This window comes from Anolis carolinensis, chromosome 4, assembly GCF_035594765.1.
Source record: "Anolis carolinensis isolate JA03-04 chromosome 4, rAnoCar3.1.pri, whole genome shotgun sequence".
Lineage (NCBI taxonomy): Eukaryota > Metazoa > Chordata > Lepidosauria > Squamata > Dactyloidae > Anolis > Anolis carolinensis.
In genome coordinates this window covers 2,625,390-2,651,601 of record NC_085844.1, presented here as the reverse complement: position 1 = coordinate 2,651,601, position 26,212 = coordinate 2,625,390, and the positions used below count along the sequence as shown (strand labels likewise).

Sequence of the window (26,212 nt, the reverse complement as noted above, 5' to 3'; positions counted from 1 at the left end):
TTACTTTCAGGGGAGGCCTTATATTTAGCAATTCAGCAAAACCTCTACTAGGTCTTATTTTATGGGGATGTCTTATTTTAAGGGAAACATGGTAGCAGTTTGAAGACATGCCAATGTGAGTAGATCAATAGATACAGCTCCAGCGGGAAGGTAACGGTGCTCCATGCAGTCATGCCAATGGCCACATGACCTTGGAGGTGTCTACGGACAACGCTGGCTCTTCGGCTTAGAAATTGAGATGAGCACCGACCCCCAGAGTCGGATATGACTGGACTTCATGTCAGGGGAAATCTTTACCTTTACTATTAAAAATTGGAAGGATAAATTGAGAGATTATGCACAAATGGCCAAGATTTCTAGCAATCTGAAACATGAAAGTCATGAAGTTTTTGAAAGAAATTGGAAGCTGGCCTTAGCCTATCTGACAGGGGAATCTAAGTGATAAAAACAAGGGGAATTTATGGATCCAGAAGCACAGAGGGTTAAACAAAATTATGTATAAACTCTACGTTGATCAGTGTCAGGAGTCAAGGTGGTGGGTCGCGCTGGGGGTGGGTTGAGGGGTAATTGTATTGTGGGTGGTGGGTTGTCTATGTATGTGTATATGTTTGTAATGCATATTGTGGGCTCGGGCTGTGGCGCAGGCTGGAGAGCAGCTGCAATGAATCACTCTGACCAGGAGGTCATGAGTTCGAGGCCCACTTGGAGCCTATGTTTGTTTGTCTTTGTTCTATGTTAAAAAGGCATTGAATGTTTGCCTGTATGTGTAATGTGATCCGCCCTGAGTCCCCTTCGGGGTGAGAAGGGCGGAATATAAATGCTGTAAATAAATAAATAATAAATAAATTTTACAACTTTTAAATATATATATATATATATATATATATATATATATATATATATATATATATGAGTTGGGACAAAACTAACAAAATGAATTTCAGGAAGGAGAAGTGTAGAATACTTCACTCAGGCAGAAAACATGAAATGCGAAGAGACAGAATGTGTGATGCTTGGCTCGACAACAGAGTTGCATGTGGAAAAGATCTTGGAGTCTTCAAGGACAACAAGTTGAACATGAGCCAACAGTGTGGTGCAGCAGCTAAAAAGCCAATGGGATTTTGGGATGTATCCAAAGGAATCTAATGTCTGTGAGGTTGAATTTGGACTAGGGCCGCAGTTAAGGAGGGACTGTGCCTGGTCAGCATGAGAGCAGTTGTTCTCAACCTGTGTGTCTCCAGGTGTTTTGGCCTACAACTCCCAGAAATCTCAGCCAGTTTACCAGCTGTTAGGATTTCTAGGAGTTGTAGGCTAAAACCATCTGGAAACCCCAGGCTGAGAACTACTGGCGTAGAGTGATCTTGGATGGGCAGAACTGTCCATGGTGTTGATCTAGACCAATGGTTCTCAACCTGGGGTCTCCAGATGTTTTTGGCCTACAACTCCCAAAAATCTCAGCCAATTTACCAGCTGTTAGGATTTCTGAGAGTTGAAGGCCAAAAAACACCTGGAGACCCCAGGCTGAGAACCACTGGTGTAGAATGATCTTGGATGGGCAGAACTGTCCATGGTGTTGATCTAGACCAATGGTTCTCAACCTGGGGACTCCAGATGTTTTTGGCCTACAACTCCCAGAAATCTCAGCCAGTTTACCAGCTGTTAGGATTTCTGGGAGTTGAAGGCCAAACATCTGGGGACCCACAGGTTGAGAACTACTGCACTAGAGCCTGATGTACCCAACTGAAGAACACTCATGAAGGATGAAAGCAACAACAAAGGTTTATTTGCAATCCAGCTAGAAAGGATGCATGTAAAGCTAGTGCTAAAAATACACACATGACATGAATACAGAAACATAAAGCTTTATACATATGAAAAGCTCTGTCTGAAATCTTCCCCTGTTTCACCCTTTTTAACCATGCTTACAAGTTAGAAAAGCATTCCTCTGAGCTTTGGTTCCCACATGTTTATTAGCGATTCTCACAGAACGCCTGGGACCAACTCTTAACCTTAACCTTGTGTCTTTATCTAAGGAAGACTCCTCTGCCTCGCTGCCAGAGCCATCTGGACTTTGTTGATGTTCAAAATCTTGTGAAAGGTCGCCCTTATAACTAATTTCAGTTTACCTGCTAGTCTGCGGCCTTTCTAACATTCAGAGCCTTCAACATTTCCTTGGTCAGCCTGCATTTCTGACAATTCAGAGCTTTCAACGTTTCCTTGGTCAACCTGCTGAAACCAAAAGCAGTAATCCAATTGTTAAGGCAATTTGCAGAATACAGTTCAAAGTCTCTAAAATAACATATCAGTCCTAGAGAAACAAGGTAGCATGAGCTTCAAAATACAATCCAAACACAAAATCAAGGCAGGAACCGAAGTGAGGATCTATTTCAATGAGCAGAGACAAGGCAAGAGTTAAGCTTCCAGAATCAACATTGCTCTGTCTGAAATCTTCCCCTGTTTCACCCCTTTTAACCATGCTTACAAGTTAGAAAAGCATTCCTCTGAGCTTTGGTTCCCACACGTTTATTAGTGATTCTCACAGAACGCCTAGGATCAACTCTTAACCTTAACCTTGTGTCTCTATCTAAGGAAGACTTCTCTGCCTAGCTGCCAGAGCCACCTGGACTTTGTTGATGTTCAAAATCTTGTGAAAGGTCACCCTTATCACTAATTTCAGCTTCCCTGCTAGTCTGTGGCCTTTCTAACATTCAGAGCCTTCAACATTTCCTTGGTCAGCCTGCATTTCTGACAATTCAGAGCCTTCAACATTTCCTTGGTCAACGTGCTGAACATTTCCTTGGTCAACGTCAAGCAGGGATGTGTTATTGCCCATACCTTATTTTCCATCTTCATCGCTATGATACTTCACCTTGTTGATGGGAAGCTTCCCACCGGAGTGGAAATCATCTATCGGACAGATGGCAAGCTATTTAACCTCAGCAGACTGAGAGCCAAAACCAAGGTCACCACAACATCTGTTATAGAACTCCAATATGCCGATGACAACGTAGTCTGTGCGCATTCAGAAGAAGACCTACAAGCCACTCTCAACACCTTCGCAGAAGCAGACGAGAAGCTCGGCCTCTCATTGAACATCGAGAAAACCAAAGTGCTCTTCCAACAGGCACCAGCTAATCCCTCTGCAAAGCCAGGAATACAGCTCAATGGTGTCACATTAGAAAACGTTGACCATTTCCGCTCCCTTGGCAGCCACCTCTCCACAAAAGTCAACATCGACACTGAAATACAACACCGCCTGAGCTCTGCGAGTGCAGCATTTTTCCGTATGAAGCAGAGAGTGTTTGATGACCGGGACATCCGTAGAGAGACCAAGGTGCTTGTTTACAAAGCCATTCCCCTCCCAACCCTGCTCTACGCCTGCGAAACGTGGACTGTCTACAGACGTCACACCAAACTCCTGGAGCGTTTCCATCAGCGTTGCCTCAGGAAAATCCTGCCAATCTCTTGGGAAGACAGGCGGACAAATGTCAGCGTGCTGGAAGAAGCAAAGACCACCAGCACTGAAGCGATGCTCCTACACCATCAACTCATGTTGGTGGGCAGGAAAAGAGATTGAAAGATGGGCTCAAAGCCAACCTTAAAAACTGTGGCAGAGACACTGAGAACTGGGAAGCCCTGGTCCTTGAGTGCTCTAACTGGAGGTCAGCTGTGACCAGCAGTGCTGCGGAGTTCGAAGAGGCACGAACGGAGGGCTTAAGGGAGAAACGTGCCAAGAGGAAGGAGCGTCAAGCCAACCCCGACCGGGACCGCCTTCCGTCTGGAAACCGATGTCCTCACTGCGGGAGAAGATGCGGGTCAAGAATAGGTCTCTTCAGCCACCTAAGAACCCACCCCCAATTCACCAAGGATGGAAGACAATCATCCTCGAGCTACGAGGGATCGCCTAAGTAAATAAGTAAGTAAGTAAGCAACGTGCTGAAACCAAAATTCTCCTTCATCATCATGTTGTCGACCGCACTTTAGGGGATCGGGCCCTTAAGGAGAGACCCGACCCGGTCCTGAGGGAACGGACCTTGGCGAAGCCAAAAGGAGAATATAAGCCGCAATACAACCTGAAGCCTGAAATGAAGAAGGTCCGCCAAAGATGAAGGAAAATCCGCCAAGGAGTTTTTATTGAGCAATTCAGCTGAAAAGGACGCTAATAGCGATCATTCAATCTACTAGCGTAACATATGTTTCAAATAAAGCCATATTTATACAATGTTTCGGTCTGACAGCCCTTTGAATTTCCCGCCCCGCTTCCCCGCCCATCTGATCGCGGATAGGCTGGGAGGTTGAACGAGGCGGGCTTTCGTTTCCCGCCTTGCCCTGCTGGCCCAATGGAGAGCCGTTTTTTGTCCCCACTCGGGCCAATCAGAGAGGAGGAGGCGGGAGCTATTGAAACAATGAGGTGGCAGGACAGGAAATATCAGATTAATTCTGGCCCAGCCGATTTCTAAAGGAATTAATGGCACCCATCAAGGATGTCCGGGGTCCTGTCACGTTCACAGATTTTAGATATGTCTTGGGGTGTCAGACGGGAAGTGGTGATGGGTGGTGATGAGCCGTCATTGACGGGCCCCACAGGGTGCCTTCCAGCGGCGTCCTGGCCTGGGATATGACAATGTTTGCCTTGGGGGCGAGTCACCTTTAGGAATCTGGTGCTCAAGCCCTATATTGTCCATGCGATCGGAATGAGATTGGATTAAACTGTGGCAGATTATCCTTTTGTTTTTGGGAAGGGAGGTCTGGGTCATAGGGCTAGAGTTCACGTTGGGGTCATAATATTTCCCATTTGATTTCATGATTTGACAATTATATGGGATAGAACGAAAAATAAAATAAAGTTGGAACATAAACCCTGCTGGGAAGAATACATATTTTCCGGGGATCCCAAAGAGTACAAATACATATAGGCAGGTAGATAGATTTCAAGGAAATAAAGGAGAATCCATAAAGGTGGGTGACATTGCATAAAGGGGAATCATGAATGATATAAACAATAGAAAACATTTGATACAACATCTGGGGAGAAGTGGAGTTCTGGCAGCATGATTTTACAATTCATGAAGTTGTTATCTCTTGCCTCAGAATGCAGGGATAATCCACAGTAAACTCCAGTAAAAAGTCTCAATCACCTTCTACTATAAATATATGGAATATAGAACATAAAGTCTTGATTTTTGAACTATCTTTTACAAAGTCCTGGAGGGGAGGTCACCTCGATCACAATCAGACAGAACCACAACACAGTGGCAGTGGGGTCGGGGTGGTTGCAGGGCCCTCGGAATGGCCTAGGGGATCATAATCATAAATCCTTGCTTGTTTATTTTGCTATTGCTGTTCTATTCTGTTCTGTTCTGTTCTGTTTTTTCTCATTACTTTCTAAAAAGGGGAAATGCACCTCCTTGGAAGTCAGGTTTTGCTGAGAGGGTAGTTTGAGTTTAGCATAACAAATAGAGTAAATACTTGGGTGTGTTTTTCCGAAGAAAATGTGGTGGGTCAAAGCCAAGAAGAAGAAAAAAACAATTGGCCAGAAAAGGGGAATGGTCTGCTTGCTGGAAAGTGGAGTCCGCAGGTCTTTAAAAGGCATCGCTCCCAAAGAGATAGGTATCGTTTTGGACATCCTGTGAGCCTTCCATTTCTAGCAGCGCATCTCCTATTTTCCTCTGGTAAGTATTTCATCTTTGGCATTAAGCATTGGGTCTCTCTTTATCTTTCAGTCTTGCTTGCTCTTTAAAGGTCTCTATTCTAAACTAGCATACCTGAATTGGAGGAACCTATGCATCAAGGAATGAATTTATCATCCCAACTTGAGGTGGTTGGTCAAGAAATCACTAGGAAAGGAGTTATTTATTTTGCATTTTATTGATGTATTCATCTCTTCTGTCCACCCCTAGCTTAAAGGCAAGAAGTTTGGATTCCTCATTCTCCAAGAACATCCATCAACATCTCTGTCTCAAGGTGAGTTTCCAAGTCTCTTTGATCACTTGGCCATCTGTTAGTAGGGCTTGGATTGTGTCTTCCTGCACCAAAGAAGCAAGTTGGAATGGGTGTTCTCAGAATCATAGAATCATAGAGTTGGAAGAGACCTTATGGGCCATCCAGTCCAACCCTATTCTGCCAAGAAGCAAGACATATTTTGGGATCTTTATGGGATTCCATGATTCTATGACACCCAAAACCAAGAAAACCCCTGCCTAGAAGGGGGTCCAGGAGTTCATTGGGCTTGAAAGCAATTGGACTTGCATGGCTGGGTTCAAGATTCCAGGAAATGTGCATCAGGGGAAGTTATGTTCAAGGCCTTAGGGATGTTCTAGTGTTTCTCCTCTCTAGAAAAAGGGAGTCCAGAAGTTCATTGCAAGAGTCTGGGGAAGTCATGTCCAAAGCCTTGGGGGTGTCCTGGTGTCTTTCCTCTCAAAAGGCTTGTCAAGGGGAATGATCTAAAACTGACGCTTATGGGTAGAATCTCAGTAAATAAGACGAATGTGTCTCCCAAAAGGGTTAACAGGGTTCAACTTGGGAATAATGGAGAACCGTATGCAGATGGAGAAATGCAGCACAGAATAGGTAAAAAGGAAGTACAAGACTATCTAGCTCAGGGGTCCTCAAACCTTTTAAGTGGAGGGCCGATTCATGGTCCCTCAGACTGTTGGGGAGCTGGACTAGGATGAAATAGTCCAAAATTAGGAATGTTGTTGTTGTGTGCCTTCAAGTCGTTTCAGACTTAGGTCGACCCTAAGTCTAAAGTTTAGGACAAAGGCCAGGTCAATGACCTTGGAGGACCTTAGTTTGGGGACCCCTGATCTAGACGATCGCATAAAACCATCTAGATGGTCTCATAAACAAAGGAAACAACGGATTATGAATTGGAAGAAGAAGGAAGGTCCAGAAACAGATTTCGACCAAATTTTAAAATGGAAATTAGAAAAGGAAAAAGGCCTGATGGGTTTTATTTATGAGAAATTAATTGAAAAACAATATAAATTGAAACAAACATTGGCTGAGATATGGAAAGAGGATTTGAATATTAATGACTCTGACAATGAACACTGGATCAATTCAATTAAAAAAATCAAGCAGATAAGGATTAGAGAAACCCAATGGAAAATACTGACTAAATGGTACAGAACCCCAATCCAATTAGCTTATATAAATAAAACAACCAAAAAATTGTGTTGGCACGGATGTGGGAAAACTGGTTCTTATATTCATATGTGGTGGGAATGTGATAAAGTACAAAAATTTTATAACAAGGTAAAGAAGGAAACTGAAGATTTAACAGGACATAAATTGATTTTGAAAAATAAAGAATTCTTCACCCAGAAATTAGATAAGAACAAAATCACTAAGGACTGGGGGGAAATTATAAAATACATGATAGTTGCCGCCCAAGCAACAGTTGCCTTGGGTTGGAAAGAGCAAACAAAGTGGGAAGTTAAAAAATGGTATGAATACCTGGCTGATTTTATGCTTAGGATTACATCCTTGAAAGGAGAACTAAATATATATCAGGCCGAATCAAAAAGAATTGGGATCTGAAATGGGGAAGATTGATAGATAAAGTCAAAGGACAAAGACAATATAAAGAATTGAATCATTCTCTACTTACAGTTGATCAATTAAAATAATATCTGAATGAAAGAAAGTACTGTTCCCAGAGGGTGGGGGGTGGGGGTGAAAAACTACTTGGCATAAATGGGAGATAAAAGTGGAATTAGCAAGTGTAATGTTACCGAGAATATGTGATTGGATGTGTATGTTGATGGATTTTGTTGTTGTTCCACTGGTATTTACAATAAAAACATATTTTTTTAAAAAAAAGATGGTCTCATAAGACCATAGGTGAGGAAAGGGACCCTCAAAGGCCATCTAGATGATCTCATCAGGCCATCAGAAGACCATAGATAAGGAAAGGGGCCCTCAAAGGCCATCTAGATGGTTTCATAAGACCATAAGTAAAGAAAGGGGCCCCCAAAGGCCATCTAGACAATCTCATGGTCTCACAGCACCATAGGTAAAGAAAATGACCTCCAAAAGCCATCTAGATGGTCTCATAAGGCCATAGCTAAGCAAAGAGACCCTCAAAGACCATCTAGAAAATCTCATAAAGCCATAGCTAAGCAAAGAGACCTTCAAAGATCATCTAGATGATCTCATAAGACCATAGGTAAGCAAAGAGACCTCCAAAGATCAACCCTAAGTCTAAAGTTTAGGACAGGGGCCAGGTCAATGACCTTGGAGGGACACATCTGGCCCACGGGCCTTAGTTTGGGGACCCCTGATCTAGCTAATCAAAATGAATTCAAATCTCTGGCCAAAAGTATTACATCCATCCAGAAAGAAATCTGGCAGATGTCATTTCAGAACTCATAGCAACCCAATGGTGACCATCATTGATTCCTGGAGAACAGGAGAAGTCCCAGCAGACTGCAGGGAGGCCAATGTTGCCCCCATTTTCAAAAAAAAAAGGGGGGGGGCAGCCTGACATCAGTCTCAGAAAAAAGTCTAGAGCAGAACAGTCAGCACATAGAAAGCGGCACAGCTATTTCTGAGGAGTGCTGGACACTAGTATTGGTTGTATTTTCCTCTGTGGCAAAGGATTGGACTGGGTGGTCCTTGTGGTCTCCTCTAACTATATGATTCTGTTACCAAAGATATTCTTTCCATTCATTCATTACCACTGCGATTCAATAATCACCAATGATAGTAAATGGCTTTCCATTGCCAGAATGGCATAGGGGCTTGTCACTTTTTATCTGACAAGGGAAGAGACCCAGAATTAGATTCAAGATACTACCGAGATTGAGAAAAGAAGGGTTGTGGGTCTCTCCAGTCTGATATCCATGAAGTGGGATGATCTCCTACAAAGACCATGCTGCTCTGCTTCCTGAGGCTCCTGTTGAGCTCTGTATCCCCTTCCCCTGCGCTGCCATTGGGCCCCGATCCTGACACACGCTTACGGCTACTCTGCTCCCCTTTGGCAGGATGTTTGCCACCTGGATTGGACTTCTGGGCCTGGCTCTGCTCACCGGCCATGGGGAGGGCCAAAGCTGCTTTCCAAATTGGCCATCAGAAGGTAAGAAAGCGAGAAAGGTGGGATAATGAGAAACGGGGGTGGCATTTCCATGGGTTATTTTACCCTCAATTCCAGGGTACATCTTCCACCCTCCAAAGGCATCCTTACTACCTACCAGAGAGCTGGATAACATTGAGCCAGTGTAATCCCACTCACAGAGTTGCTGGACACCTCTATTGGCTTTCAAGGGCAGACCATTTTAACAGGTTCTCCACCTGTGCAGGGGCAGGTTGTAGCTGTGTTACTATCCCTGACCAGAAAATGATCTATCCATGATAACTTGGAGCTATTGGTCACCTGGATATGTAAACTAGGATAGACTGGGGATTCTGTGAGTGTACCGTCCACCCCGCTGATCTACAGCCTTTCTGGCCAAACTCACGGAACTGTATTGTTGCAGTCACCCAAGCTTTTGTTTCTGGGTGACTTCAACATGCCACTGGAGGCCAGTTTGTCAGGTGCAGCTCTGGAATTCATGGGATCCATGACAAACATGAGTCTATCCCAATTGGTTTCTGGACTCTGCATCCAGTAGGTCACAGTCTTCGTGAAGTTTTCAGCTTGGAACATACGGATCTGTGGGCAGAGGTGATCAATAGCTCAGAGTTATCATGGACAGATCACTTTCTGGCCTGGGCTAGTAGCACAGCTACAACCCGCCCCTGCACAGATGGAGAACCTGTTAAAATGGGCTGTCCTTAAAGGCTGTCCTTAAAGGCCCAGCAACTCTGTGAGTGGGATTACACTGGCTCAGCTTCAATTGACAAGCATTGTTGATGTGGGCAAGCTACTGGGGCAAGCAAGGAAGATAACCTGCTTTCTTGTGTTGAAGTCTTTCATGACTGGGATCACAGGGTTGTTTATGTTTACCAGGCTGTCTGGCCATGTTCCAGAAGTATTCTCTGCTGACATTTCGTCCATATCTATGGCAAGTATCCTCAGAGGTTGTGAGGTATGAAGAAACTAAGCAAGGAAGGTTTATATATCTGTGGCAGTTCCTGGGTGGGGGGAAGAACTCTTGTCTGTTGGAGGCCAGTGTGAATGTTGTAATTAATCACCTTAGTTAGCATTAAATGGCCTTTCCAGGCTCACATCCTGGCCTGGGGTAATCTTTTGTTCAGAGTCGTTAGCTGCCCCTGATTGATTCCTGTCTGGAATTCTTCTGTTTTCAGAGTGCTGCTCCTTATTTACTGTTCTGATTTTGAAGTTTTTTAATACTGGTAGCCAGATTTTGTTCATGTTCATGGTTTCCTCCTTTCTGTTGAAGTTGTCCACATGCTTCTTGTGGATTTCAGTGGCTTCTCTGTCTAGTCTGACATGATCTTTGTTGGAGTGGTCCAACATTTCTGTGTTCTCAAATAATATCCTGTGTCCAGGTTGGTTCCTCAGGGGCTCTGCTCTAGCTGATTTCTCTGGTTGGGTGAGTCTACAGTGCCTGCTTTCTTGATCTCTTTCTCTCTTGGCTGGTTGTCAAGGGAGGAGATCTAGCTAGATATCAAATACAATAAATTATCAGTGCATCTCTTAGCGAAGGGAACTTTCCATCATGTTTAAAGGAAGGAGTAGTTAGACCACTGCTGAAAAAGCCCTTGGACTTTAAGAACTACTGACCCACTGGGATATCTTGGATGACATGCACTTTTGTGACCCATTTCAAACCAGTTTCCAAGCAGCATATGGAGTTGAGGCTGCTCTGGTCGCCTTCATGGATGGTTTGAGTCCTGCAACTGACAAGGAGTGTGTATCCTTGTTGGCGTAGACCAGGCCTGGGCAAACTTTGGCCCTCCAGGTGTTTTGGACTTTAACTCCCACAACTTCTAACAGCCTCAGGCCCCGTTTTATCTTTAATTTTGTCTTGAATTTCACTTATTTGATGTCTCTTTTCCAATTCACAATTTTTGGGGAAAAATGCCTCTCAGATAGATCTTCATTGTGCCCCAAATAGTTCTTAGTCACATTTCTGGAGACAGATGAGTTTTTAAAAAGTCACTAATCCTGTCTTTGCATTTTTTTTTCTACAACGTTTTCTTGTTTTCATAGATTGTCATTCAGTCTTCATGTAAATTTTCTTGGGGTTAATTTATTTCCACAGAGGTCTTTCTCTTCTCTTTTATTTTCTCTTCCTGATTTTCCTCAGGTAGACAACATATTGGACATTGTGTCTATTGATTTAAATTTGTTGCCATTTAAGTTTAGTTTGAATATTTTTTTTCTTTTGTTTTACCTTTTTTTCTGTTGTTTGTTTATTTAAACCAGTGGTTCCCAACTATTTTTTGACCAGGGACCCCTTGACCAGGGGCCCCTTTCCAACATTAAGGGTTACGAATCAGTTTTTGGTCAACTTTACATTCAGTTTGGTTATTTGGGATGTGGATTCAGAAAATGGCATTGGATAGAGCTCATCAGCTCTAGGTTCCCATACAGACCATATATATCCGTGTCAGGAGCGACTTGGAAAATGGCCTCTGGTGAGAGAGAATTGGCTGTCTGCAAGGACATTGCCCAAGAGACGTTACCCGGATGTTTTGATGTTTTTACCATCCTTGTGGGAGGCTTCTCTCATGTCTCCGCATGGAGCTGGAGCTGACAGAGGGAGCTCATCCGCGCTCTTCCCAGGTTGAATTCGAACCTGGCAGCCTTCGGGTCAGCAACCCACAAGTCACAAGGCTTTAACCCACTGCGCCACCAGGGGCTCACAGACCCTATGCCACATAGTAGTCGCCATCTGTTCACCCACAGAAAACCATATTTCATAATCTAGAGCTGAGGTGGTCGATCCAATGGAATTTTCTGTATCAGCACCCCAAATAACCCCCGGAACAGGCCTGAAAATGAAGAGACCAAGGCTTCCAGGTGCCACATGGAAGGGCTCTGCTCAGGGGGAGGGAGGGAGGAGGAGAAGCAGCAGTCAGGAGGCTTGTTGTCATGCCTTTCCTGGGTAGTCAGCCTCTCCCCTCCCAACATCCCTGTTGCCTTGGCACTATAAGAGGGTTCAGCAAGACCAGTCACTCTCATTGCAATGGTGTAGTAATGGTGAGATGATGGACCATGTTTTATTTCAAGAGGCGCCTCAACTGAGCCCCCCAGAGGATGGCGCCTTAAGCAACCGCCTAGTTCGCCTAATGGTTGAACCGCCCGTGGTGGTCCACAAACCACAGGTTGGGAACCACTGTTCTACAGTGTAGATTCATCCCTTGTGTCTCCCCAGTCCCCAACCCCAAAGACAGCGGGAGCCCTGGTGGTACGTGGATCGGAGGACGAGTACGCCGTATGGTTTGTCATCGTGAAGAGCTACAATTTGAGAACCCGTGGGATTGAGGTCCGCGTGGGAAACGCCATGGCGGCAGACAGCAAAAACAACACATCGTGATATTTTGGTGCTAAATTCATAAATACAGTAATTACTATATAGCATTACTGTGTACTGAACTACTTTTTCTGACAAATTTGTTGTCTAACATGATGTTTTGGTGCTTAATTTGTAAAATCATAACTTAATTTGATGTTTAATAGGGTTATCCTTAATTCCTCATTATCCAACATATTCGCTTATCCAACGTTCTGCCGGCCCGTTTATGTTGGATAAGTGAGACTCTACTGTACTGTATTTACAAATTTACCACTAAAATATCACAATGAATTTAAAACACTGACTACAAAAGCATTGATTATGAAAAGGCAGACTGCGTTGGATAATCCAGAACATTGTATAAGCGAATGTTGGATAAGTTAGATTTTTCTTTAATATGAAATAATTACTGGGACAGAATAATGCAGAACAATATAATCTCTAAAACCAGGACAGTAAATAAACAGGGGAATTCCAGACAGGAAACAATCAGGGCCAGCTAACACCTCCCAACAAAGTATTCCCATCATCAAAGTCTGGAAAATCCTCTGTTTTCTCAGGGCCACAGACAGTAGAAGCACATAAAATATTGCAAACAACACCACTCTGAAAACAAGGGAATTCCAGACAGGAAACAATCAGGGCCAGCTAACACCTCCCAACAAAAAATTCACTCAGGGAGGAAACAGCCAGGCTTTAAAGCATTACATCCTAATCATTTTTCCTAATTGCAGCATTCATACTTGCCTCCAACAGACAAAAGAAAAACCAATCAGAAATATTGTATATTCACAACCTTTAGGAAATAATATCCCCTGATGGCGCAGCGTGTTAAAGCACTGAGCTGCTGAACTTCTGGACTGAAAGGCGACAGGTTTGAATTGGGGGAGTGGAGAGAGCCCCCACTGTTAGCTCCAGCTTCTGCCAACCCAGAAGTTCGAAAACATGCAAATGTGAGTGCATCAATAGGTACTGCTCCGGCGGGAAGGTAACGCCGCTCCATGTAGTCATCCCACATGACCTTGGAGGAGTCTATGGACAACGCCGGCTCTTCGGCTTAGAAATGGAGATGAGCACCAACCCCCAGAGTAAGACACGACTGGACTTAATGTCTGGGGAAAACCTTGACCCTTGACCTTAACTACCACCAATTCCTCAATACTTTATTTCCCAGACCACCAGACTTCGCCACAGCAACGCGTGGCCGGGCACAGCTAGTTTATATATATAGATAAGTGGGGAAGGGTCTTTTGGGGACTGTCTCTCCCAGAATGTTTGCTGGATGTGGGATTCTGGGAGTAGCAATCCAACATGATGTCTCCCCAAATCCCAGAAGGACTGGCAAGGTATCCCAAATGTTTGGGCTCCTTTTTGGAGGACACAACTGTGAAAACTTTTTTTTGCGTCTTTTTTTTTGAAAATTCATTTTTATTGAATATAAGGAGATGATTATAGAATAAAATAGAAATATTTTCTTCTCTCTTTACAATAAAAGTGGGGGAACATATACGTTTAAGAAAAGTAGGAATAAAGAGATAGCAGGAAGATATCTAAGATAAAAAAGAAAAAGAAAAGAAAAAAGAGGAAAAAATAAAAATTCGGGGAAAATTTGTTGACCTCTCATCTCTTCCATCAAAGTTTTAAATGTCCATATACAGTAGAGTCTCACTTATCCAACACTCGCTTATCCAACATTCTGGATTATCCAGCGCATTTTTGTAGACAATGTTTTCAATACATCATGATATTTTGGTGCTAAATTCGTAAATACAGTAATTATTACATAGCATTACTGTGTATTGAACTACTTTTTCTGTCAAATTTGTTGTATAACATGATGTTTTGGTGCTTAATTTGTAAAATCATAACCTATTTTGATGTTTAATAGGCTCTTCCTTAATCCCTCCTTATTATCCAACATATTCACTTATCCAACGTTCTGCCGGCCCGTTTATGTTGGATAAGTGAGACTCTACTGTATTATGACTGTATATTCGTTTTTTAGTACTCAACCACCCGTTTGTTCATGTTCTCTTTATAATTGGGCTTCTGTTTCCAATCTTTCTTGTATCAAATATTCTTTCAAAAGTGTCCAGTCTGCTGTTTCCTTTGATATACCTTGATTTCTTGTAAGATATTGTGTTAAGTTATCCATGTTCATGATATCTACTATTTTAAGTATCCAATCTTCTATTTGGGGAGTTTCTCTCAGTTTCCAGTTTTTGGCATAGACTAATCTTGCTGCTGTCACCAAGTAATTGTGTAATATATATTTGATTAGATCCATTTCAAAGTCTGTCATTCCTAAAAGGAAATATTCTGGTTCCATTTGAATTATTATTTTTAATTTTTCTTGGATTTTTTGATGATTTTTTTCTCAATAATTGTTTGCTATTTTACAAGTCCACCACATGTGAAAAAATGACTCCTCGTGGGATTCACATTTCCAACACTTGTTCTCTAAATTTTTGTAATATCTTTCCAATTTTTGTGGGGTAATATACTGTTCATGTGGGATTTGTGTATTGATAGTGTTTAAATGCAATTTGTGCCATGCTTGTATTGCAACTGATTGCATCATCCAGAATGTACTATAGTCTGGAAAGAGTTAATTGCCAAGAAGCAATGATGACCTTGATATGTGGCTGGAACTAGGGAGTATCCAGACACAAGTGTCTGTGCAAATTGATTGCATTAGTTCAGTTCTGAGTTCAGTCAAGTTCTGTCTGCCTAGAGTTTGAGTCCTGTGGTCATCTGTCGTCTGTTTGTGTTGATTCAGTAAAACTTTGTAAATAGTTTTACCAACGTCTCTGAGTGTCTCTTCGTTCTGCGTTCCACTGATTCCATCCAACTACTACTGCGCTGCAAATACTCTGACATATACCAACTGTACATCATTTTGTACCAATTGTCTTTTATTTCATACGCATAAGTGTACTTCAGTCTCTTATTCCAATTTGTTTCCCAGTCTTCCATTCTGATCGGATGGCCTACATTGGAAGCCCATTTTATCATGCAGTCTTTTACAATTTCAGTTTCTGTTGACCAATCCAATAATGCCTTATATATTTTTGTATTTTTTTCTTTCTTTTCAGGTTGAATTATCTTGTCCCATGTAGATTCTTTTTCCATAAACCCTACTAGCTTATCTTTATTAAAGTATTCTTTAAGTTGTCTGTGTTGGAACCAGGATACACCCTTAAAGGTTTTGTTTATTTCTTCTTGGTCTTTAAGGTATAATTACCATTTAGTTTTTACAAAATCTATATATCTATATATATAAAAGGGTAATGAAATTTCGGCCTAGGACAAAACAACAAAACCACACATCCCAGAAACACTAAACTTGGCTGCACAACCCCTCATCCATGCCTCTAAATTCATACAACAAAAAGCTCCAGCTACTCCAGAAAACGGCCAGGCTTTGAGACTGCAAGGCTATTCACTGCTATTCCACCTGGCCAACAAAGGATTCCCTTAAGCCACAGCAATGCGTGGCCAGGCAAAGCTAGTATGTATATGTGTGTGTGTGTGTGTGTGTGTGTGTGTGTGTGTGTGTGTATATATATATATATATATATATATATATATATATATATAATGTAATGTTCGTTTTACTATGGAGTAAACAACAAAACCACTGAACCCAATCACACCAAATTTGGCCACAAAAGACATAGTCATCCAAAATATGACTTTCAATCAAAAAACCTAGAAAAATAGTCCAAATTACAGATGACAAGGAAGAGCCTTTCTCCCCCTAACTGCCAGTCAGAAAGGTAGGCTCTGCTGCCTTTAGCCCCCCCCCCCCAACTGCCTTTAGGCCCCGCCCCCTTCGTATCCTAGCAACTCCCTCAGTCAAGATGGCACCCAGGGCAGAGGCAGAGTGCACTGAGGCCTGATCTACACTGCCTATAAAATACAGATTATCTGATTTGAACTGGATTATATGGCAGTGTAGACTCAAGGCCCTTCCACACAGCTATATTACCCAGAATGCCAAGGCAGATACAATCCACAGTATCTGCTTTGAACTGGATTATCTGCCTTGGCATTCTGGGTAATATAGCTGTGTGGCAGGGCCTTGAGTCTACACTGCCATATAATCCAGTTCAGTGTGGGTTTTATACAGCTGTGTAGAAGGGGCCTCATATAATCCAGTTCTAAGCAGATAATATAAGATTATAAATATAATATGTAATAATTACTGTGGAATAATAATAAAAGGTAAAGGTTTTCCCCTGACGTTAAGTCCAGTCGTGTCCGACTCTGGGTGTTGGTGCTCATCTCCATTTCCAAGCCCAAGAGCCGGCGTTGTCCATAGACATCTCCAGGTCATGTGGCCACTGGCATGACTGCATGGAGCGCCGTTACCTTCCCGCCGGAGCAGTATCTATTGATCTACTGACATTTGCATGTTTTCAAACTGCTAGGTTGGCAGGAGCTGGGGCTAACAGTGGGCGCTCACTCCGCTCCCAGGATTTGAACCTGGGACCTTTTGATCCGCAAGTTCAACAGCTCAGCGGTTTAATAATTCAGAACAATATAATCTCTAAAACCAGGACAGTAAATAAAGAGCAACACTCTGAAAGCAGGGAAATTGGGAATTCCACAAAGGAAACAATCAGGGCCAGCTAACACCTCCCAACAAAGGATTCCTCCAGGCAGGACGCAGCCAGGCTTTGAAGCTGCAAGGCCATTAAATGCTAATCAAGGTGACTAATTGCAGCATTCACACCTGCCACACCGAGACTATTAATAGCTATTCAAACTGGCCAACCAAGGATCCTGCAAGGTAGAAAGCGGCCAGGCTTGCAAGCAGCAAGGCTATTCAGTGCTATTCAACCTGGCCAACCAAAATTTCCCCTAGGTGGAAAACTCCCAGGCTTTGAAGCCACGAGGCTACTCCATCCCATTCAACCTGGCCTAGCAAGGATGCCCCATGTAGAAAGCAGTCAGGCTTTGAAGCTGCAAGACTATTCAGTGCAATTCAGTCTGGCCAAACAAGGATTCCCCTACTAAGGAAGGAGCCAGGCTTCAAAGCGGCTCTTGGATTGAGGGTGCTACTCCAGCTACTCCAGAAAACAGCCAGGCTTTGAGGCTGCAAGGCTATTCACTGCTATTCCACCTGGCCAACAAAGGATTCCCATAAGCCAGAGCAATGCGTGGAAGGGCACAGCTAGGTTCTTTACAAGTTGAGCAGGATGAGTCTGACCTTCACCCTGGCTCAGCCTTACTCAACTGCCCCTGGGACCAGAGGCGGTCCATCAGCGAGGCCAATTAGGCCGTCGCCTATAGCGCATTGTTCTCTGGGGCGCCGTGGAGGCGTCCTGAAGTGGCGGCGGCGGCGGCAGCCCAAAAAGCGATCCCCACGCTGCTTTTCTGCTTTGCAGAGTGGAGATCGCCTTCCTGACGAGAAGGAAGGCGATTCCCACTTCGCCAAGCAAAGAAATGCGACTTTTCTGGTTGGCGAAGTGGAGATGGGCTCCCTTCTGGGCAGAAGGGAGCAGATCCCCACTTTGCCAGGCAGAGAAACCCCGCTTTTCTGCAGAGCCCACCCTTCTGAAGCCCACCTCGGCCCTTCGGGTGGGCTGGGCGGGCCTTCCGGAGACCGCGCTGGGCCTTCTGGAGCCCGAATCAGCCTTTCCAGTGGGCATGGTGGGCCTTTTGAAGCCCGCATTGGGCCTTTTGGTGGGCCAGGCGGGCCTTTCGGAGCCCATGTCGGGCACTTCGGAGCCCACTGCCGTCTGTTGGAAGCAAGGCAAGTGGGGTTTATTTGTTTGTGGAATAATGTCCAGGGTGGGAAAAAGAACTCTTGTCTGTTGGGAGGCAGGTGTGGATGTTGTAATTACTCACCTTGATTAGCATGTAATGGCCCTGTGGCTTCAAGGCCTGGCTTCCTCTTGCCTGGGAGAATCTTTTTTTGGGAGGTGTTAGCTCTCCCTGATTGCTTCCTGTCTGGATTTCCCCTGAGTTTTGTTCTTTATTTAGGCTTTTCCTTAATCCCTCCTTATTATCCAACATTTTCACTTATCCAACGCTTTTATTTTGGTTTATTACCGCGTTTTCCCGAAAATAAGACAGTGTCTTATATTAATTTTTGCTCCCAAAGATGTGCTAGGTCTTATTTTCAGGGGATGTCTTATTTTTCCATGAAGAAGAATTCACATTTATTGTTGAACAAAAAAAATGAACATTTATTATATACTGTACAGTAGTTGTCATCACAAACCAGCATAACCAGACAAACTGAATCCTATCAAGAATTCTTGTTACTACCACTATTTCCATGTACAATAATCTATGGTATTTACATTTACCAATCCTGCATGCTCTGGTGTTCTGTTTGGAAGGCATGCTTCCAAACAAAAACTTTGCTAGGTCTTACTTTCGGGGGAGGCCTTATATTTAGCAATTCAGCAAAATCTCGACTAGGTCTTATTTTCCGGGGATGTCTTATTTTTGGGAAAACAGGGTATTGGTTTTTTTTTGGGGGGGGGGGGGGGCGGACACCAAAATCTCTGTTCGCCTCTACTTGAAAATTACCTTGGACCTCCTCTGCCTGGGACTGACCCGTCTTTCCTCTCTCTCTCTGCAGCTGTGAGACCATGAGAGACACCAGTCCGGGGTCCTTGAATGTTGTCGACTGCCGTGAGTTCAAGGGCCGTTATGTGAATTTCCACATCCCTGGTCGGAGGCATTCCCTGAAGCTGTGTGAAGTGGAGGTCTATGGGGAGAAAGTGTAGGACATGTGCCGCTGTCCAGCAACCTCATGCTTCGGGGATTTAGAACTCACCAATAAACATCCTTTCTAGAGCAAGAGCAGTTTTTCTCTCTGGTTTATTTGCTGTCTTCCTGCAACCAAGGAGGTGTTTGTGCTTAGCGGTCTTTTGCAAGGAACAAATCCTGGTAATCCACTGCAAAGGGAAAGGGATTCCAGGGTTGTTGTGTGTTTTCTGGGCTGTCTGGCCATGTACCAGAAGTATTCTCTCCTGACGTTTCACCCACATCTATGGCAGGCATCCTCAGAGGTTGTGAGGTATGGAGAAACTAAGCAAGGAAGGTTTATATATATCTTTGGAAAGTCCGGGGTGAGAGAAGAACTCTTTGTCAGTTGGAGGCCAGTGTGAATGTAATTAATCACCTCAATTAGCATTAAATGGCCTTCCCAGCCTCACATCCTGGCCTGGGGGAATCCTTTGTTCAGAGTCATTAGCTGTCCCTGATTGACTCATGTCTGGGATTCTTCTGTTTTCAGAGTGCTGCTCCTTATTTACTGTTCTGATTTTGAGTTTTTTAATACTGGGAGCCAGATTTTGTTCATTATCATGATTTCCTCCTTTCTGTTGAAGTTGTCCACATGCGTGTGGATTTCAGCAGCTTCTCTGTGTTGCCTGACACAGTGGTTGTGAAAGTGGTTGAGCATTTTTGTGTTCTCAAATAATATGCTGTGTCCAGGTTGGTTCATCAAGGGCTCTATTATGGCTGCTTTCTCTGGTTGAGTTAGCCTGCAGTGCCTGCTTGATTAATTACAACATTCACACTGGCCTCCAGTGGATCTGTCAGATACATCATCATCATCATCATCATTTAATTACTTATTAATCGCCCTCCATCCACGATGCTCTAGGCCAGGGGTCCCCAAACTAAGGCCCGGGGGCCGGATGCGGCCCTCCGAGGTCATTTACCTGGCCCCCGCCCTCAGTTTTATAATATAATATATTGTATATACATATAATATTGATAATCTATATATATAAAAGAGTGATGGCATCAGGGCAGCGGACAAAACAACAAAACTACAGGCCCCCCAACCTCGAAATTTGACAACACAACCCATCATTCATGGCTCTAGGTTGATACAACAAAAAGAAAAGAAAAATAAAGTCCTAATTACAGGGAGAGGAATAATAGTTTTTATCCAATTGCTGCCAGTTTGAAGGCTAAGCTCTACCCACTTGGTCTCCTAGCAACCTACTCAGCCCAGGGGACAGTCACAGTTAGGCCTCACTTAGGCCTCTTCCACAGATTATCAGATTTTAACTTGATTATATGGCAGTGTGGACTCAAGGCCCTTCCACACAGCTATATAACCCATTTAGAATCTTATATTATCTGCTTTTAACTGGATTATCTTGACTCCACACTGCCATATAATCCACTTCAGTGTGCATACTAAACATAAAGACAACCATACAACAGACATTCAATACCACCACAACCTCAACAATTCCTCACCAACACCACCAGACTACGCCACAGCAACGCGTGGCCGGGCACAGCTAGTAATATTATAATGTAATACAATATAATACTAATAATAATACCGTATAATAATATTAATTATATATTCTATATTACATATAATATTACTAATAATATTACAGTATAGTGGTATAGTTCAATAATGTAATATATAATGCTAATATGGTGCTATGCTAATAATATAATATATTGTATGTACATATAATTTGTAAGCCACTCTGAGTCCCCTTTGGGGTGAGAAGGGTGTGATACAAATGTAGTAAATAAATGCAGTAAATAAATAAATACATTTTAGACTTAGGCTCGCCCAAAGTCTGAAATGACTTGAAGGCACACAACAACAACAACAACAACAACAACAACAACAACAACAACAACAACCCTAATTAACTTGACTATCTCATTGGCCAGAAGCAGGAGCACACTTCCCATTGAAATCCCAATAAATGTATGTTGGTTAAAATTATTTTTATTTTTAAATATTGTATTGTTCTTTCATTGTTGTTGTTGTTGTTGTTGTTATATTTACACTACAAATAAGACATGTGCAGTGTGCATCGGAATTTGTTTTTATTTTTTTTTCAAATGATAATCTGGCCCCTCAACAGTCTGAAGGATTGTGGACTGGCCCTCGGCTTAAAAAGTTTGAGGACTCCTGCTCTAGGCAATTTACAAGATAAAATTGTAAAGAATAAAAATACATACATACAAATATTGATAAAATTAACATAGATTAAAAGCTCTAGTACATGGGCACTGAATTGGGCGATTGTACCTCAGAGATGCCTGGATCACTCAGGACTTCACGTGCCAAATTAATGGCTTGGAGCAGTGCTTCTGCTGTGAAACCATCCATAGATCACATGGACTCCATGCAGCGATTGAGCTTGTGTTATCTCCACCCAAAGAAGTGCCTGTGGTGACACTGAATTTGGTGACAAGCAAGGAGATTCTGACCCAATAGGAGGAAGGCCCTCTTGGGTATAAGCTCTACCCATGAACATTGCAAACACTATATGAGGGAGAGGGGATTCTGGGAATGGTTGTCTAGAAACAGTGTCCCCCCCCCCCCCCCAAGCTATCTAGTAGGACACCTTTGTTTCCCAAGTGTTGCACCTCAGTGCTGGTTCACCTTACTCTTAACACACACTCCACCACAGCAGACTAAGTTTAGACAGTTTATTGATAAAGGATACCGTGTTTCCCCGAAATTAAGACCTCCCCAAAGAATAAGACCTAGCAGGGGTTTGGGGGGGGTTTGCCAAATATAAGGCCTCCCCTGAAAGTAAGACCTAGCAACTAAGGCTGCAGCAGAGTTCCATTGGGAAGCATGGTTGCAGGGCAGAAGCAGCAGCACTCATTCATACACCGGAGGGAGGGAGGGAGGGAGGGAGAGAAAGTGCTTGCTTTCTGTGCCTCCCTGCCTTGCCTTGCCTTGCCTTGCCTGTCCCCCAGCCGAGACTTGAAAAACCTTCCGTGGCTGCTGCCGTTTCTTCCTTCCTTCCGTCTCCCTCCTGGCCATGCTGCCTTCTTCCCAGAGGCTTCTGATTGGCTCCTGGAGCCAGGGCAAGGGAGGGTGGGAGGGAAGGAAGAGGGCTTTCCACTCGCCCCCAAGGCTTCTGCTCCTTAAAGGTACAGGACGCATTGGGATTCTCCTCTCATCCTTATTCTTATCCTATGCCCTGAAAAATTATTTTATACTATTATTCTATTGCCATATTATTATCATCATATTCTGTTACTATTATTATATCCCATTATTATATTATCCTATTAATATATTTTATATCATTATATTATATTTTTCTATTATTATTATTATATCATTATATTATTATGATATTATTATTCTATTATATTTTCATATTATATTATTATTCTGTTACTAGCTGTGCCCGGCCACGCGTTGCTGTGGCGAAGTATGGTGGTATGGGAAATAAAGTATTGAGGAATTGGTGGTAGTTAAGGTAAAGAGTCCCCTGGGCTGAGTGGGTTGCTAGGAGACCAAGTGAGCGGAGCTTAGCCTTCTAACTGGCAGCAATTGGATAAAAACAATTATTCCTCTCCCTCTAATTAGGACTTTATTTTTCTTTTCTTTTTGCTGTATCAACCTAGAGGCATGGATGAGGGGTTGTGATGTCAATTTTCGAGGTTGTGGGGTGTTTACTTTTGTTGTTTTGTCCACTGCCGTGATGCCATCACTCTTTTATATATATAGATTATTATATTCCATTTTATATTATCCTACTAATATATTTTATATCATTATATTCTATACTATTATTCTATTATATTATCATTTTATTATTTTATTATTATTAGCATATTCTGTTATTATTATTATATTCCATTTTATATTATCCTATTAATATATTTTATATCATTCTATTCCTTTCTATTATTCTATTATATTATCCTATTATTATTATATTATTATGCTATTCTGTTATTATATCCCATTATTATATTATCCTATTAATACCATATTATTATCATATTCTGTTATTATTATATCCTATTATTATATTATCTAATTAAAATATTGTATATCATTATATTATTATTATATTATCATATTATTATTATAGTCTATATATATATAAAAGAGTGATGGCATCACGGCAGCGGACAAAACAACAAAAGTAAACACCCCACAACCTCGAAAATTGACAGCACAACCCCTCATCCATGCCTCTAGGTTGATACAACAAAAAGAAAAGAAAAAAGTCCTAATTAGAGGGAGAGGAATAATTGTTTTTATCCAATTGCTGCCAGTTAGAAGGCTAAGCTCCGCTCACTTGGTCTCCTAGCAACCCACTCAGCCCAGGACCCTTTACCTTAACTACCACCAATTCCTCAATATTTTATTTCCCATACCACCATACTTCGCCACAGCAACGCGTGGCCGGGCACAGCTAGTATATTATATTATTCATCATTCATGACTACATTGAAACTAGAATAGAGAGAAATCAGCGTGGAAACCTTGTGAAACCTAAACTGCAAGAGGTACCATAGATTGTTGCACATGTAAATAATGGTCGTAACAAGAAGTTCTTGATAGGATTCACAGTTTGTCTGGTTATGCTGGTTTGTGATGACAACTACTGTACAGTATATAATAAATGTTCATTTTGTTGTTCAACAATAAATGTGAGCTCTTCTTCATGGAAAAATAAGACATCCCCTGAAAATAAGACCTAGTGCATCTTTGGGAGCAAAAATTAATATAAGACCCTGTCTTATTTTCGGGGAAACAGGGTAGCAGGGTTTGAATAAAAAGCAGTAAAGAAAGCAGTCCTCCAAATGCAAGGGCAGTCAGTAAAAAGCAATATTTCAAATGTCAGGAGAAAATGCTTCTGGAACATGGCTATACAGACTGGAAAACTCACAGCAGCCCAGTTTCTATACAACAAGGTTGTATAGAGGCTGTTAGGAATTGTGGGAGTTGATGTCCACCTGGAGGGCCCAAGTTTGCCCAGGCCTGGTCGAGACTCTAGTGCTAAGATTTAAAAGGGCAGGTACAAAAAATGTAGGTATGTATGTCAGTTTGTAGCACAAGGGCTTTTATAACAGCTTTGTGGATCTGGACCATAATCAGTGCACACACTCTTCATTATCCAACTTAAAATAATTGAGGAGTTTGAACTAAGAGAACCACCTCTTTTGAGCACAGAGAAGAGGGTGAAAAAGGGAGCAAAGTGCAGTGGCCGTTGCAAGGAGAGGTGGCCCTTTGTGATGTGACTGGCCAAAGACGGAATACTGACCATTTCAATATGGAAGATGCATTGCGAGAAATGGGGGCCTTAGGGCGTCCTCCCAGGTGTAAGAGACTGACCTTGTTCATCCAGCGCCGGAGGGGAAGTAAAGGAGAGAATTCCAAGAAAGCGATGAAACAAGCCTTTTATTGTTATCATAGCTATGATAAGGCAAACAAAGAATATATACCTTTGGCTTATCTAAACTTGACTAGTGGAACTAGTGGAACTAGTAGACTAGAAGGAACTAGCGGAAGTTATTTCAGAACCACTGGCAATCATCTTGGAGAGTTCTTGGAGAACGGGAGCCTTATCTAACCTTATCTCCTTTTAGCAAACAGTGAAAGGAAACACCCTAAACCTCAAATATGCCTGCTTATCTACAATGATTACTTTCATGACTTCCTCCTTGCAAATTCTTTTTCTTTTGTATGTTAACCCCTTTCCTGGTTTATTTGCATATTCAAACACTTCTGTTTCACATCCTCCCCCTCCCGTTCTCGTTCCCGTTCTTCACCTAGCAATAGGCAATCCTTCACCTAGCAACAACCAATCCAGTGACATCACGGACAAATGTCAGAGTGCTGGAAGAAGCAAAGACCACCAGCATTAAAATGATGCTCCTTCGCCATCAGCTCCGCTGGACCAAAGACCATGTTGTCCAAATGCCCCAAAATCTCCGTCTCCCAAAGAGTTCCTCTCCTCCCAACTCAAGAACGAAAAAAGGAATGTTGAAAAGAGAATTAAAGATGGGCTTAAACCTAACCTCAAAAACTGTGCCATAGACACAGAGAACTGGGAAGCCTGGAGGTCAGCTGTGACCAAGAGTGCTATGGAATCTGAAGAGGCACAAATGGAAGGTGAAAGAAGGAAGAAGGGGCTGGGCTGTGGCACAGGCTGGTGAGCAGCCTGCTGCAATAAATCACTCTGACCATGAGGTCATGAGTTCAAGGCCAGCCCGTGTCGGGGTGAGCACCCATCAATTAAAAATTTAAAAAAAGCCCCTGCTCGTTGCTGACCTAACAACCCGAAAGATAGTTGCATCTATCAAGTAGGAGATAAGGTACCACTTATAAACAAAAGTGGGGAGGCAAATTTAACTAATTTACGACATTGGAATGAGGAAATGCGGTCACAGTGGATGATGAAGCAGCTGCTCCCCCCTGTGGCCAGAATCGAACATCCCCTCAGGAGAAGGTTAAATTGCCTCTGCGTCTGTCTGTCTGTGTCTCGGTTCTATGTGTATATGGGCATTGAATGTTTGTCCTATATGTATATAATGTGATCTGCCCTGAGTCCCCTTCGGGGTGAGAAAGAAGGGCGGGATATAAATACTGTAAATAAAATAAATAAATAAGAAGGCACATCATGCCAACCTTGACCAGGACCACCTTCTGTCTGGAAACGGATGCCCTCACTGTGGAAGAACATGCAGGTCAAGGATAGGACTCCTTTGATGGGAATTCTTTGGGTCTGGAAATCGTCTTAGAAATTCAGCATATGTTGGATTCAGAACTGAAGGCAGCTTATTATATTTTCTTTCCTTCACTGAGCCAGATCTGCAGTGAAGGAGGGGTTTTTTTTCTTCTCCCGCCCCAAATGGTTCACTCTCTCTTAGTTTTTGTTTACTTCCTTGTGTTTCAAATAAAACCCTGTCCTGGATTTCGGGGAAAAACAAGAATAGGACTCCACAGTCACCTATGTACCCGTTAGTTTTGTTTGTTGCTTAGTAACCTGAAGCCAAAGCTGCATTCCAGAGTT

The 26,212-nt window shown here is 42.7% G+C and overlaps 1 protein-coding gene across 2 annotated transcripts in view; it reads right to left on the bottom strand.

Annotated features, from left to right (window-relative positions):
- LOC103282681 (fucolectin) overlaps positions 1-26,196 on the bottom strand; it is a 100,754-nt gene extending 74,558 nt beyond the window's left edge. Inside the window, exon 1 of one of the 2 annotated variants that reach the window (XM_062979866.1) lies at positions 25,843-26,196. In XM_062979866.1, coding sequence (XP_062835936.1) covers positions 25,843-25,882 — 40 coding nt within the window. In that variant the 5' untranslated portion in view covers positions 25,883-26,196. The remainder of the gene's footprint in view (positions 1-25,842) is intronic. The other variant, XM_062979865.1, reaches the window with a different exon arrangement.
- Positions 26,197-26,212: the final 16 nt, after the last annotated feature.